General features: G+C 40.2%; 1 protein-coding gene across 5 annotated transcripts; it reads right to left on the reverse strand.

Moving 5' to 3' along the window:
* Nucleotides 1-4,036: 4,036 nt before the first annotated feature.
* On the reverse strand, nucleotides 4,037-10,793 carry znf217 (zinc finger protein 217). 5 transcript variants are annotated; one of them, XM_085260164.1, is made up of 5 exons: nucleotides 10,680-10,793; nucleotides 7,476-8,825; nucleotides 7,197-7,304; nucleotides 5,756-7,102; nucleotides 4,037-5,630 (listed from the first exon to the last, which is right to left on the reverse strand). In XM_085260164.1, the coding sequence occupies exons 2-5, from the start codon at nucleotides 8,782-8,784 to the stop codon at nucleotides 5,518-5,520; spliced, it is 2,877 nt and encodes a 958-aa protein (XP_085116290.1). In that variant the 5' UTR covers nucleotides 8,785-8,825; nucleotides 10,680-10,793; the 3' UTR covers nucleotides 4,037-5,517. The 5 variants fall into 5 exon arrangements, with proteins under 5 accessions (XP_085116290.1, XP_085116288.1, XP_085116287.1 ...); XM_085260162.1 differs by having other exon boundaries at nucleotides 10,540-10,752; XM_085260161.1 differs by having other exon boundaries at nucleotides 10,554-10,751.
* Between the last annotated feature and the right edge of the window lie 4,706 nt (nucleotides 10,794-15,499).

Raw genomic sequence — 15,499 nt, forward strand, 5'->3', positions numbered from 1 at the left:
TAATTTCACCTACAGTAACTTTACCTTGAATAAAGTTACATCAAGATTTCTATTCTTGCAAAATAAAATGAAATAAAAGTTACTGTAAACACTGTTTATAGTAATAAATTATATTTTATAGTAACTCACTGAGGTTATGCACCTGCCAGTAAATTATACAACTTACAGCGTTAACGTTAGGGGCGTGGCTACTTTGACTAACAGGTGGTTGAGGATGCAAACTGCTGTAACAGACAGCTGTCTGCTAGCTTCACTTCCACCAATAAAAATGATAGCTTGACCCTTGTTGTGGTATGATCTCTGTGTCATGTATTTGACAAATAACATGGTTTTTTGTGTGATAGATTATACTAACAGCTCGTCAAGAACATTCAGATTTGGTCAGTGAAATTTTAATTCTCTTATTTTTACTAGGTATGTGTCTCTGTATGGTGAAATCATTCAGTTTACCGATGCACCTTATTGGAGCAGTGCTAAGTTAACATTAGCTACCTGAAATCATATTAGAGGCTTTTGGGGCCCCAAATATGATCACTTGTGGCTCCTGTTTGCCTGGCTTTAAAATAGCAACATGACACATAATGTTTAAACTTTAAAACAATCAAAAGGTGCTGCCACAGTAATTGCATCCATCATTTATATACAGTCTGTGCTCCCAGATTGGTGGTCTTGTCAAATTTGCAGGTATTTTGTCCAGACCGAACCAAAATACTGCTCATCAGCCTCCTGGTGGCGCTAGATGAAAAGTAAAGGGATCACTAAAGTATATGTGATTTATCCTCAGGAGACCATGATTTGATTAAATATTCCTGTCAGCATTAAGTGCCTTCTCTGATATTGCCACCCACTAAGCAGGATAAATACAATGTGTACAAATTTGGTTTCATCTGTTTTACAAATCTAGTCTTAATTGAATCGCTGCTTCAGAGAGTATATTTCTTAGTTTTAGTAAACAGGTGGTTGGCTCATTATACTCGTAAGGTCATCTGCTTTAATATTGCATACAGGGCTACATATAGCCCCCCCAAAAAAATCACGATTATTATTTTAGTTATAAATAACATCAGCAGACCACAGGCATTGGAAATAGAACAAAAATGCTAAATGGTCCAACAGTCGCTTTTCCTGTACGTGAGCCTTTTGATTTCCCAAACCCAACTCTCTTGATGGCTTCCCTGCAACATGAAACATGACACATCATCCATTATTCTGTACATGTGCCTTGCTATCTCAGCCCGCTCCATATGGCCCCTGTTGTCTCTAGACACCCAAATCCCTTTCCTTAGGCCAGGGGCTGTTTTTGTGGGAACCATTACATTGCTCCTCTTCCTCAGAGGAATGGGGTGACGATGATGAGCGATCACAGCGAGAGCAGACTTTCAGCCTGAAATTCTGACAGGATACTCAACAATTGACCATATCTGCTTTGTTGGCCCAATTGCTAATTCATGCAAGTTGACAATCTGGAGGCAACAATTATGAGTGATGAAAGGAGTGAAAATAAGAGGAGAGAGCACTTAAGGGGGATAAAAACATGAAGTTTACTTTGCAAGAATGGAGGGAGGTAGGAAATTTGATAGTCTAGAGAGAAAACTGGAGAGAAAAGGGTTTGAATTGCTCGGCACATAGTCAGTCACAGATGAACGTATCCAAGTCTTAAACATCACCTCTTGTAAAACCAAACACTCTGAACAGATGAATGAGGAGCAATGCAAGCATAAAATGCCATTTGTGTGTTGACTTGTGCAATAAAATGGCTGCTGTGGGAATCCTTATCACACAAAAGCTAATGTGATGAAAAAAACTTGATAAGAAGCCGTGAAGACATCAGGTGTTTTATGCCAAAGAATTATGAACCAGAGCAATCCCGGGTGAATTTGCCTGAAACGTGGGTATTTTCTTGGGTCTGTGCATAACTGGAAAAATCGCAGCGTTTGTGGATTAAATAAAAGCCTGTGTTCTAATAACTTCACTGAAATCTGTTTTCTGTAACTAACCTGAGTGAAGCATTGTGTCCTTGATCTCTGTTACTCTCCTAAATTAAAGCAACATTATTTTAGGCCTTTAGACCTTCTTTCGTGACACTGCATCATTGCATCTTTAATGTAGACCATACAAAGGGTGCAGTATCATGAAAGGCCTGCAAAACACGAACACATATGTTATGGTAAAGACAAAAATTCTGGCAGGAACACTCAGAAATGACGTTTCTCGAGGGCTCCAAATCACAAAGAAACAATACAGAAGAGGAAGTAAACAGAAGGAAAATTCAACATGTATCTTTGCCTATTAAAGGAGCTTTTGACATGAAAGCCCTCGCAGCATTCTGGACACGGGGATCGAGTGTAACGGGATGGATGTCATAAGCTGTTGTCGACTTGCGTTCTCTGCCAAGCGTTTGCACTAAGTTTGCCACAGTGTGAGGGAATATGAGGGTGATGCTAAGTGAAATGCTCATTTTGCGTTTGTGATTACCAAGGCCCATGGGCGATATGCACTAATGTGAGCTAATGCAATAGATTACACAGTGCTGGCCCAGGGGAACAGACAGCAAACAGATGTGGTCTACTCAAAAGGGGAGGAGGGGGGCAAAAAAAAAAAAAAAAAATCAAAGTTTAAAGTGTTCAATGTGCTGAAGATTGTCCTTTGCAATTTGTTGTTTACAGAATGAAAAGCAGCGATAGGTTTTGTCAGTCTTCTGCTTTTATAGATGTGAAACAATAGTGCGCTGATGTCTCTGCAGATGTAGAAGCTATTAACCAACTTCTCTGAAGCAGTTTTCTTTTCTTAAGGACTTGATGTTCGGGGAATATAATCTGGGTGCACTGCTGTTTGAGTCATTCAATTACAATCAATGATGTCATGGCAGATGTGTTGTGTTTGATAACTAATGTGCAACACCTGTGTGACATCATCAATTACAGGTGCATCCCCAAGCGTGACATTCTTCTCACTACAGGTTTACAGCTAAACAGAGGAGTGCATGTGTTTTTATTTATTTTTTTATGTAAACATTTAAAGTGAATACAATATCGTCTATTTTAAGAACTATTTAGTATTAGGGTTTATAGCAGTATGTAACTGACAGTATGATTTTATTAATTCTATTCTCAGTGTGGTCAAGGTGTGAAGTTTTATAAAAGGTAAATGCACTACAAAAGGTCTGGACGTTTTAAGGCTGTGAAACCTCAATCTAACGAGTCTATAATCTTGACTTTGTAAATACTGCTCTCTAGTGGTCGATTGGAGTAATTGATTGAAAAGTCGAGTATAGCCTACATAATCTGCTGTCAAATGCAAAAACTAAACACAGTTTACTAATCACAAATACTCCAACAAAAAATTATTTTCTTATGTTGTAATATAACATAAGAAAACCAATACTTGTTGCCTATATTTGGAGATTCTGGAGGACTAATAGCCTGAAATGGTAATCGAGTTATTGGAATATTACAGTCCACTGATGATTTAATTAGAACAGATATTACCGAATTTATCTTTCTCTGTGTCTGTGTAATCAGGTATTAAAGATTTCATTAAAGGAAGCTAGAACCCCAGGTGCAAGTTAAAGAAAGCAGATTATTGTTATGACCGTGAACCACTGCATCTCTTGGTTTCGGTATATTGCTAAATATATGTATATATAAGCATATATATATTTTATAATATAGCTGGAGGTCCTTACCCTACATCCCCCAGATGTTATGAACATAGCTGTATAACTGGTGCCTTGAGTCCTTGAACAATGTGCTACACTGTAACCAAGTATGACTTTATTTCTTAACTTTGTGTCCTCATATGGCAACATTACATTTTGCTTTGCACCTTACTTTATATTCTGCGTTTTTATATTTTTTAATCAATTGCGACCATGCCATGTTATGCTGTAATATAAAACCATTGTCCTCTATGGGGACAAGTCTAATCAGGTCCAACTAATCCTAAATAGCTAGGAGAGATTAGAAAAACGGGTCTCAGGAGGTTAAGAAAGGTGATCCTAGGTTCATTATGGTTCAGCTTAAATACAACACCTATATACTTTCGTTCTTCGCCTCTCACTTTATTGTTGAAACGTGCCATCAAAAATTTCAAAACAATACTTAACAATATATAAACACACCAATAATGTGAACACCAAAAAAAAAAAAAAAAAAAGAAATAATTTAAAAAAGGTTTTTCAAAATTATACCAAACACTACCCAGCATGTAAAATTGAATTAACCTGAGTCTTTAGTCTTTCTTCCCTCTTTAGCATTAAGTTAATTGGAGCAATCAACATCGCTGCTTTTGCATTTTTTGTCTCCCCTAAAACTGCACAATCACGACACCTTAAACGCTCCTTGACATCCAGTTGGCAGTGACTGCTGCCCCTTGACAAAAGAAACACTTTCAAGACTTTGCATAGCAAAAGCAAACTCCCGAACATGCGAGCGGCTAAATGTGCAGTAACCAAATAACACTGAATGACTATTTCACACAAACCCAGACAATTACACACAATCTGGTACATTTTACAGCTGACGGATGTGAGGCACCACTTAAGCACCTTTTTGCTTTTCAAGAAGGAAAATAACAATACTTGTAGATAGCGGGTTCATCAAAATTAATGTACAGCCCAAATTGTGGTATAGGTTAAAAAAAACAGTAGCAGCAGTAGTAGTCCAGTGTCACCAAATGAGCTTGAGCTTCCTGTGGTGTTTTATAGATGTCAAACGTCACGGGTCACTTGTCCATGTACTACTACTATTACTACAACTCAAAACACCAGTCTCTGGTCGAAGTAGGTATATAGGCTCAGCTAACATGATAGCTTCAAAGGCTTTACAAAAATAAGCCTTCAGAGCACAACTTGAGGTAGAACTTGAAACACACAGCAGAGCTCGCTGCTGTGGCCTGTTTGTAAACAACTGGGCCGAAGCCATCAAGTTATCCGACAGAAACTCCCCACCATCCAGTGCAGTGCAGCAATTACACAGAGCAGCATTTTTTTTTCCCCACACAGGTTTTTCTTAGGTTTTAGCTTAACACAGTTTATGTAGAGAGATTTTGCCATCCCACACACACACAACTTTTACAGCTAAGACAGACTCTGGAATATTAGTGTGGGTCATGTACAGATTTATCAACAGTCTCAAAAAGAAATATTACAGTGCACACCAGTGGACTATATACAAGAAAACCCCAAAGGTTATCTGCATCTTTGCATTCAAAAAAGAACTTCTGCTGAAACTGTAGCCCTGAAACGTCCATATAACACAAATGTTTTTCTGTTGAAAAAGAAACATTAAATTAAGAGAGGATAAGCACACTGTGAGCATAAACTACCTCTCTTTCTAAATATGTACATTAAACAACGTTTTTAGAAATTGTCCAAAATAAGGCAGCAGCACTGTTTACATCGAGAAGGACAAAAAAATGATTTGATTCAACTATATGAAGTTCAATGTCATTTTCAAAAATTCTCGTCAGGTTTATTTTAAATGAAAGTTTTCAACCTTTTCTTTGCTTCTTTTTATTTTAGGCGCTTTTGTCAGTGGCCCCACAGCGTTGACTGGGGAATGGGCCTGAAACATCTCTTCTTTGCAGGCTGGGTAGACTGGGCAGATGTTGGAACAGCACACTTCTGCCCCCTGAGAAAACAAACAAACAAAAGAACTTTAACTCTTCAAAGTATCAGAATATGCAGATACAAAATAGCCAAATATCCAAAGAAATTTATATGTCACTCTACTGAAACTGCAAGTCTAATGCTTACCTGCTCCTGGGTTGACTAGTCCTACATGACTGGGGTTTGCTGGGTTGGTGTGATAGAAAGATGCCAGGTCATGGGGTGGATAGGAGCGGAGAAGGTTCATCATGCTCCACTCAGACTCCAAACTGCCTCCAATAGTCGTAGGTGCATTCTTTGCCGGACCCAAAACAGAAACCTCAGAAGCTGTGGGTGGACATGACCCTTGCTGTGTGGGTTTCACAGTTCTTTTAGTAAACATCCTGTTAGATCCATCTGCTGGTGGCCCTCTAAAAGCAGCCTTCTCGCCAGCCTCAGCATCCCTGTTTGTAGGCACAGAAAACTTTAATCGCTTGCTGGATGGCTCGCCAAAGTCCATCTGGGGGAGGCTTCCAAATCGGCTGGATAGGCAGAGCCTGGCGGCATCTGTGTGCCAAAGGACACCGCTTCGTACTGGGTAGCTCCGATCGCCGATGCCCACTCTGTCCATGATATATTTGTTGGTTGTGCTGTTTTTTCTCATTAGCTCTGTATACCTGGAGGATTCCTGACTGGGATGTGAGTCGGTGCTCTGCCTGTAACGCTGGGTCTCCTGGACATCTTTTATGGGTGCATGGACAGGGGATGGCTTAGGAACGTGCGGTAGGTTAACAGGTGTTTTTTCTTGAGGTTTTGCAGGTTGGGGAGGTGGAGATTTGGTTCGGCGAGGGAAGATCCTCTCAGTGATCAGAACTGAGGAAACATCTTTCCCATTGAGGGCAGGCGGGCAACCCGTATGACGACTTTCACTTAAATTGCCTCCAAACCCATTCTTTTTGGTGCTGTTTGACTTGTCTTTGTGAGAGAGCTTTTTATGCATAATCAGAACTTCTGGGTAGATGGTTTTATAAGCACAAAATGGGCAGGCAATTGGAACAATACCATTTCTTGGTTCAACACTGACAGGTGTAGAGACAGAGACTTTTATGGACAGATTTAATGGGGCCTCACAGTTCTCTTCTTGAACCTCCTCCCTTTTTTTCTTCAGGTTAACAGGCACAGAGCAATTGGTGAGCGCATCATCTTCCGGAGAGCAGGCAGGCACAGCATTTACTTGGACAAGTGGCTTGCCAAGCTTGCCATCGACACTATCCAGTCCACTTTCTGGTGTTTCATCGATGCACGGCCTGGCTGGAGGGACACAGGATTTCTTTGGCACAGGATTTTCAGCATTGTTTTCATTTTTTCCATCACTGGGTGAGGGCACTAAAGGCACAGGTCTGCTGGGGATCTCGATGTAGGGCTTATCCTTGTGGCGTCGATCCAGGTGATATTTCAGCGAAGTTTTCTGGGCCGCAGCGTACTCGCAGTAAGCACACTTAAATGGTTTCTCACCTGGAACAAATAGTTTTGCATAAACATAACATAAGTCAGAGTTTAAGGTCAGTTTATTTTTAGGATAATTTATAATCATTTGTCGTGAATTTACCTGTGTGAGTCCTCAAATGAACGGTGAGGTAGTAGCTGGATCTGAAGGTTTTGCCACAGTAACTGCAGTCTTTTGATCTGCCATTGGATCGGTCAAATCCATCTTCACCTTTGAAAACAAACAAAAATCTAAATATTAACACAACACACAAAGGACAGAACAATGGCCACAAAAGGCATGTGTTATTATCCGTCCCCTCAGCAGAGGGAGCCCTTGGTAACAAACAATTACTACACCACAGATAAGATAATCTGAGTGTATACAGAAAAACAGACTTACCTGAACCCAAGTTTTCCTCCATGCCCTCCTCAGACCCTTCCTCTGTATTTTCCAGTGAGCCTGCTCTTGAAAGCTTGCCATCAACAGAAGAGGTTGGACTTTCTTCACCTCCTCTCTCACGCTTGTGGACCCTGGAGTGGAGAACCAGCTGGTGGTAGGTCCTGAAATTTCTTTGACATTCCTCACAAGTCGTTGGCCTTTGTTTGTCCTTATCTTTCTGAACTGGAGACCTTCGCTGTGGGTCTGGGCTTTTAACAGGGGCCTGTTGCTGAGACCGGAGCTCTCTCCCAACTTCTTTCACGGCCTTGTCTCCTTGGCCCTCAGTCCAAATATTATTCAACTCATCCTTGTCAGAGCCAGATTCGTCATTGTCCGTGCTGTTTTCCTGGCCAACATCTTTTGTATTATTAGGCCCAACTGCGATCTTGCCTTTCGTAGCAAGCTGCCAGGCCTGATATGTGTTGACAGGATCTAGCTGGGGAATCCATTTTGATGATCTCACAGGTTCCACATCCTTTCCTGCGGGGCGAGGCTGAAGGTTTAGGAACTGAAGAAATGAATCCTGGTTGGCAGTGGGTTCATTAGTATCACCCATCTTATCCTTGCTTTTATCTTTTCCAGGCTGTGCCTCTCGATTATGCATTTTACTGTGTTCAACCAAACTATCATGGTCAGGGAAGAAAAACCCACAAACCATGCACATTTTGTATGCGGTGCCTACAGGCTCTGATGGAGGCTCTTGGATGATACCATTAATTGTGATTGGGCTCTCTGGGTCTTGCTGGGTCTTGTTCTTTGCTCCTGCTTTTACATGCATCTTCATGTGGTTCTTGAGGAACCAGTGCTCTCTAAACCGACGCCCACAAAAATTGCAACAATAAGTAAAGTAGTCCTTGTGCTTTCTCATGTGGGCCTCAAGCTCGCTGCCATCTTGGGATAAGTGACCACACAGGATACAGCTGTGAACCTCGTCTTTTTCGGCAGGAAGGCTGCTTTGTTTGGCCCGGGGTCTCTCTCCTGGGATCCTGAATTCTGCTTCAACCCGAAGCACAGTTGGCTCGGAGAATGTGGTGGGGTGCTGTGTTAACACGTGGGGGCCAAGCTCATCCTGATGAGCGAAAGTCTCCTCGCAGAACATACAGTACAGCGGTGCACTTTCTTCATTTTGCAACTCAGTCTTTTCTGGGTAAGTAGTGTGTGGCGTCATGCTAGAGCCCAACCCTGGGATGCTTGCATCTTTACTAATAAGAAAATCTTGGGCGAGTCCATCTGGGCTATTTACAAACGGCAGCAATGAATGAGTCGGCATTTTCTCCTAATCTTTTACAAGCGGTCCAGATTATTAGGAGCCTGGAAAGAATGGGAAAAGTGTTTTTTTTAGGCTTTGCTCAAAAATCAAAACAGGATCAGGTAACTGAAACACCTAAGTTATCATAAAATCTGTTTGAAAAAACACCAGAGAATTGCCTTTCCTTACACTGAAACAGGAAATGTATCTTTTTTAGCAATCAACTACACAGACAAGTCATTTCCTCTATGTGCAGGCCAATGACAAAACAGTCTTTTTTTGTGCTCGCAAACATTATTTAAATTAATTTAGGATTTATGCCTCTGTGTCTAAGCTTAATATGACTAACATTAACTTAGAATATATACTTCTAGAAAGTAAGATGATTAAGTAAGGTCATTGTTTTTTTTTTTCATTTTTTCCCCTAAATATAACAAACCTTTGCTTCTCTTTTGTTTCTAACTAAACACGACAACTACTTTAACTAATCATACTAAACATGTAGTGTTAAAATACAATCTACAGACATAGATTAACTTATAGTCAACAACGTAAAAAGCAACATCCCAGCAAAAGTCTAAGAATTTCAAGTTGTTAAACTATTTTTGAAAACTCTAAAACCTTTACTCACAAATCCCAGCATATCCTTTTCTCCAGGCATCAGTGACAAAAGACACTGTGGTTTTTCTCTGTGTAGTGGTTTCAGCTTGTATACTGAACTGCTTATATTGGGGAAGGCTCGAACTGCTTAGCGCTTTGATTGGTGGAGAAGTGGAGTAACTGGTTCAGCAAGGACAAAATGCTCAAGGCCCATGCAAAATGCTAATCAAGGCTGTGGCACCAGCAATACCTATAGCTGTCTACTGTAGCATCAAAGACCCTCCCCCTTTTCACACATTTTTAACTGTTACCTTTAAATCAAGTTTTCAGTATATGGCTACAAAACAAAAAACCCACAAATGAGTGGATAAAGGGGAAGTCCCAACTGTAGGTTTCAAGTCATTCAAACCAATGATAAATGGTTTTATTTTCAGTTTTATATAATACATGCACACACATATATATATATATATAGTTTTTATACATCAACGCTATTCATAACCAATTTATCTGGAATTAGTTTGCTGTGTGGTACTTTTGCTTTAGACCAGGTGAGCACAGGAAACTCTTAATGATCCTGTGTGGTTTTCTGAAGTACACACATGCTTCGGGAGGCAAGCGTTAACGTTAGCCACCTTCTTATTCAAGAAAGCAAAGCTCCGGTTTGAACGTAATTTTACCTCGGAGGCGATGCTCGAAGTTAACAGTTGAGAACTTCCAGCTAACGTCAATAAAAGTCGGTGCATTTAACAGACTGGCTATTACGTTTCTATATGTGCATCATAAGCCGAGCACGAGGGCTTCGTTACTCATTTTGGAAACACTCAGATCAATTATCAGCCCTGTCCGCGTCTGTGACTGAGGAAGACTGAATTTTAAATCAATACATCCAGACACAAACCCGTCTCGAGTGGCGACGACGTTATTTCATGACAACACTGTGGTACAAAAAGAACATTATCGACCTGACTTTTTTTTTAATGTGTGTGTCTACTTACGCTGTCCCCTACGGTTTGTTTTCCAACGCCACTTTCAAAAGTTCACCCAGATTGAGAGAGTGGCATAACAAAACGCTAACTAGTTTTACTCCCATAGCCTCGGTCATTCTTAACGACAGCAACGTTAGCAAACAACACTTTCTGTTGCCTCGACTTCGAGCAAACTGTAGAAACTCACCAAACAATACCTACCAACTCAGAATTTCCGGATTAATATTGATACTGATACTACGAGCGACTGAATTCAGGGAATTCGGGTGTTTGCTCGAGTTTGCTTCTTCATTTCACACAACGCGTTGCCGCTGGTGGACAGCTCACCTATTCAATTGTTTGAATTTGAATCATATTTGTTCGACTTGGCGAGTCCTCCCTGCTGCAGCTGTTGAAATCCGGGGCGCGCGCTCTCAACTTTTTCTCAAGGGGAAGATGGGGCGCGTGCACGGCAGCTCCCCCCCCCCAAAAAAAAGGGCAATCACGTGGTCACGTATAACAGAGAGGGATTAGTGCAGATAATCATCTTATCTCATACACGCCAATAAAGCATGGGGGCATATTTTATTTGACTGTTCTAGCCCACAATGAGCTTCTTACACGTTATCACATGTGAGGTTTTTATTTTTTATTTTTATTCCCAATGTTTTCACTATTAGATGTGTAAACTGCTTCATTTGTGCTTCAAACGGCCAATATTAGAGTCGTATTCGCTTACAGTGAAGTCTGTTGTCACGCTTTGCTTTTCGAGCGGTTCAATCATCTCTCTAACGATGCTTTAAACTTCCACGGAGTAAGAGTGAGTGCGCTGAATAGACGCCATATAACACTCTTTGATGTGTACGCTACATTTTAAGAAGTTACCTAAAAGTGCAGCCAGTCAGCACGTCATGCACCAGCTACCATGTGGAGCTGGGGGAGGGGTGCCTCAAACTTTTCACAGTTACATGAGGCTTTTTTTTTTCTTTTTGCAGAAGCAGGTTGGTTGAGTCATGAGAAATTTCAAGTTCTTCCTATATGGTGACACAAAAACGTACCAAGGCGCACAGCCCACTTTTATATCCCATATGAGTTGTTGCCACCCAAAACATACCTCTGACAAAGCCATGAGATGGTGCGTGTAAACACATTTGATCTTACAGAAAAATGGAAGGAAAAACCTTAACTTTTAGTTACATACTATATTGCTGTTAATAATAATAGAGAATCAGCACACATTTACTGTTGGATTGTGTAATCACCTAAGATTAATAGACTGGTGCTTGTGAGATAAAGACCTTCACCTACAGTAGCCTCCACACCCTCCTATGTAAAATCAACCCCTCCTCCACTCTTAAAAGCAGAGACACTGATGGGTACTTAATCAGTCAATGAAGATATTCAACTGACTTCAGTCAGTTGAATATCCCCCCCCCCCCCCCCCCCCCCAGAATGGCAGCTATGTCTGGAAGAAAACAAAACTTTATCAGTAACCACTCCCAGTTGAAAAACAGTGAACAAAGACTGGAGTGCTCGATTTGCTTAAGCTATGGCTCTTACATGAGCCAAGGATTGGCTGTAAGCAGCCTGCTCTTTTGCCTATATTTCAAGCTGTTGTCAAGCATTTGCTGTCACCAAACAGGTTGAACCAATATTGTTCTCATAATGAAATAAACATGTGGTTTTCCAGCCTAGCAAACATGCTTAATAAAAATATTTGGTTTGAACAGTGGATTTGATAATTGCACTCATTCCAAGGATACCAATGAACTTTTTTTATTTCTATTTTGTCTTAATAAATAACTCAGCTCACTGATTTAAAAAACACATATTTTTTTCTTTAGTAAGACTCATTTACATAGGCAGCTTACCCTAAACTAAAAACACTTTCTCCCCTCGCAGTGCTACGATTCAGTTATAGGTACTCGTGCCTTCCCCCGAGATCCTGTTGCAAACAAGGCTAGTATGTTAATCAAAGGCACCACATGTGACACATCGAGGCCTCCCGGTCATTTCCTATTGTTCAGCAACCACAAAGCCTCTGTGAAAAGCTATCAGTCTGAAGCAGCAGTATCATTCCTCAGGATGATGAAATTGCCAAAAGATGTTGTAGCCCATCACGGGAAATGCCTTTTATCTTAAGGCAGTGGTTGTTTGTGTCTAATCCTACAAATATATCTTTAGCTGGCTGCAACTTTTATCATTGATTTACTATGATAATTTAAATAGCATTCATCATCTGTAGTGGCAATGACAGCAACAAGTGGCCGAGCATTGTTTACTTTTAACTGATTTAATTAACTCTGTGCTATTGTTTGACATTATGCTAATAGATTTTTTTGAAGTCATTATCTCAGATAGTTTCTTTATTAAAACATTTAGCTAAAAGCAGTTAAATCTAATTAAAGAAGGGGTATCTGTAAGAAAAAAGCTCAGTACTTTAGAGAATTATAATGTATTCTGCGGGCAGACATCCTAACAGGAATTGGATCAGCGACTCGGGGAAGGCTGTGATGGCTTGTTTTTTGTCTTGACGTGTCAGGAGCAGCTGACCGCATTGTTCTCCTTCAGATTCACAGCCTGAGTTCTTTCATAATCCTGGTGTCGCTTCTGAAAGACACTGATAATACGTAAGCTTCTTTATCACTCCGAACGTTTATTCAGTTCTACCAGCTGTTGTGTTCTGTTGATCATAGAAGTATCAGTGGCCAAACAGAAATTCTCACAGTTCATACTGAAAACAGTACCCGTCTTTTCTGTGTAGAAACTGTAGAAACTGGGTGAAGGAAGTGTCTCTTTGTCCTGCTGCTAGTGCCCCGCTGTCTGCGTGACCTCTTTTGACGACTTTTTTTTTCCTGACCTTTCTTTGTTTCACTATGACCTCTCAGTGAAGTGCATAAATGACAGTTACACATATAAAAGACACAAAGGATATACATTATTTGTTGATTAACTGTGCAGGAAAAATATATACAAATGATAAAAAAAAGCAAAGAATTTTATCTTTTTAAATTATGGTAGTAGTGACGTATGTATTTGCAAACGTAACACTCTCTTGTTATTAGTTATAATGATGGCAGTCTCTTGTCATTCAGACTGCAATGCTTGATCTCTTCTATAAAATTATACGTTATGAGCACCACACCTAAAACTGAAACTGATTTGTTCTGTTTACAAAACTAAGCAAAACCAGCTTAGCAGCCTGTACATACAACAGCTGTGGTATTTGCGCACATTCCCAAGATTCTAGCAAGTTAAGCACACATAATAACATGTAACATGCATCTTTTATTATCTCTACTCTCAAAATGATCCCAAAGCTGTAACAATGTGCTCAGATTCTACCAACTTAGAACAAAGTTTGATGTATCCAAGTGTAAAAACAGAAGCTAAAGTGTTTTTGTCTAAATGTATGCCTGTATACTTGTTCTTAAGATGAACACTTATCTATCAGTTGAAGGCAGATCATGATTACGTCACTCATTTGCATCCCTACAGCAGTATAATCTAATTTTCCGCTCAAAAGACTAAAACAAACAAACAAAAAATGTAAAGACACAGTTGGTAGCATCCGCGTTACAAAACTTCCCTAACAGACACGCACATGCATGTGTTGTCCCCGTAAGCACTGCAGGGGGAACACATTGAGATATTTAGCTTGCTTTTTCCTTATAGGTAAAAAAAAAAAAATTCCATCAGTTTGTGAAGGGATCAGAACCGGTTATGACGGTTTTCTTTTTTCTTTTCATTAGTACCCAGAATAGTTTTAACCTCTCATATTCCATATTACTAGCAAGCACTGCCATGATGCACATTAGTGCTGACAGGAGGTCTCCTATCAGGCCTCTCCTCCCACTATTCCCCTGTTTCACCCCCTCTGAGCTCAGTGCATTCACACAGTCACATGCATTGTCCTAGGATGAACTGCAGCAACATGGTGGCTGAGAAAATCTGCTGCACTGTGTACAGTCCATGCATTGTTAAATCCATATGGGAACTATCTCTTTATTAATAAGCCTTTTTAGGTCATTATCGTATGTGATTGTGCAAAAAAAAAAAGAAAAAAAGGGAGCGACTAGTCCTTGTGACGCACAATCACTTTCCCAACTGTATGGAAAAAGAGTTCCCTTAACTCTCACTCCTGGAACGCTGCGTGTAGGGGCATGCAGCTGTTATCATCGTCTTCACTGTTATTTGACAAGTCACTAAATACAGAAAAGGCTGAGCAGATTTCTAAATAACTGCACACAGAAGTTTAAAACATCTGGAACTGTTAGCAAAGGCCAAAAAGTTGCTCGTGATTTCCAGTTAAAGTGTTGTGTAAGGGCATCTTTTTAGTCACTCTTCCAATTAGTTTTAGTAATCTAAGCGAGATGTGTGAGTAGTTTTGCTTTCTCCTTCACTTCCGTCTCATTAAAACTCAGTCAGAATTCCTCACTCCCAGATTCATCAACACTATACTCTGTTTGCTAATGAAAATGAGCTCTTCACACATAAACAAAACTGCTGGCAAAGTCGTCACAGTGTATCTTAATTGAGACATTCCTCCAGGGAAAGGAGAGACAATGGAGCACATGTCTTAAGCTGTGCAAGCAGCAGTACCTCACTTTTTCTCCCTCAGTGCCGTGGCAATTACTTTGATGCACAATTTAAAATGATCACACCTATTATAGACAGTAATACAAGAATAGTGTGCCTCATTGATAACAAAGGAGCAGTGTGAGTTATGCCTTCGGGGGCTGCGACTCATCACTTAATGGTGGGTGAATAGTGGTTCTCAGACACTTCTATCTAAAACACATCCTTCCAGAGACTGCACACTACGCCATCAATCATAGAAATTACATCATAAAAGGAGAAGATGATTTGAGGTCTTCCTTTACCTGAAATATCAAATTCCTTAGATCTTATTTTACATTTTTTATCTCCAAGGTATGCCTCACAGACACTAAAATTCAGCAGTAATGTCCAACAGCCATCTGTCTGTCTAAAATAAAAAATATGACCTCTACTCTGGTTAATTTGCTTTTTCTCCAGTCAACAAACATTTATTTGTTGGCATTACAAATATATACAAGTGTGTGACAAATTAAAGGAAAAACAAACAAAAAAGGAAAACCATTTCCAAAACACACTCCCTAACTTGTTTTTTTGACCATGGCAGCGCG

This window comes from Mchenga conophoros, linkage group LG20 (assembly GCF_057382185.1).
Source record: "Mchenga conophoros isolate Kocher_MC1m ecotype Shallow Benthic linkage group LG20, M_conophoros_male_GT1.1, whole genome shotgun sequence".
NCBI classification, from domain to species: Eukaryota; Metazoa; Chordata; class Actinopteri; order Cichliformes; family Cichlidae; genus Mchenga; species Mchenga conophoros.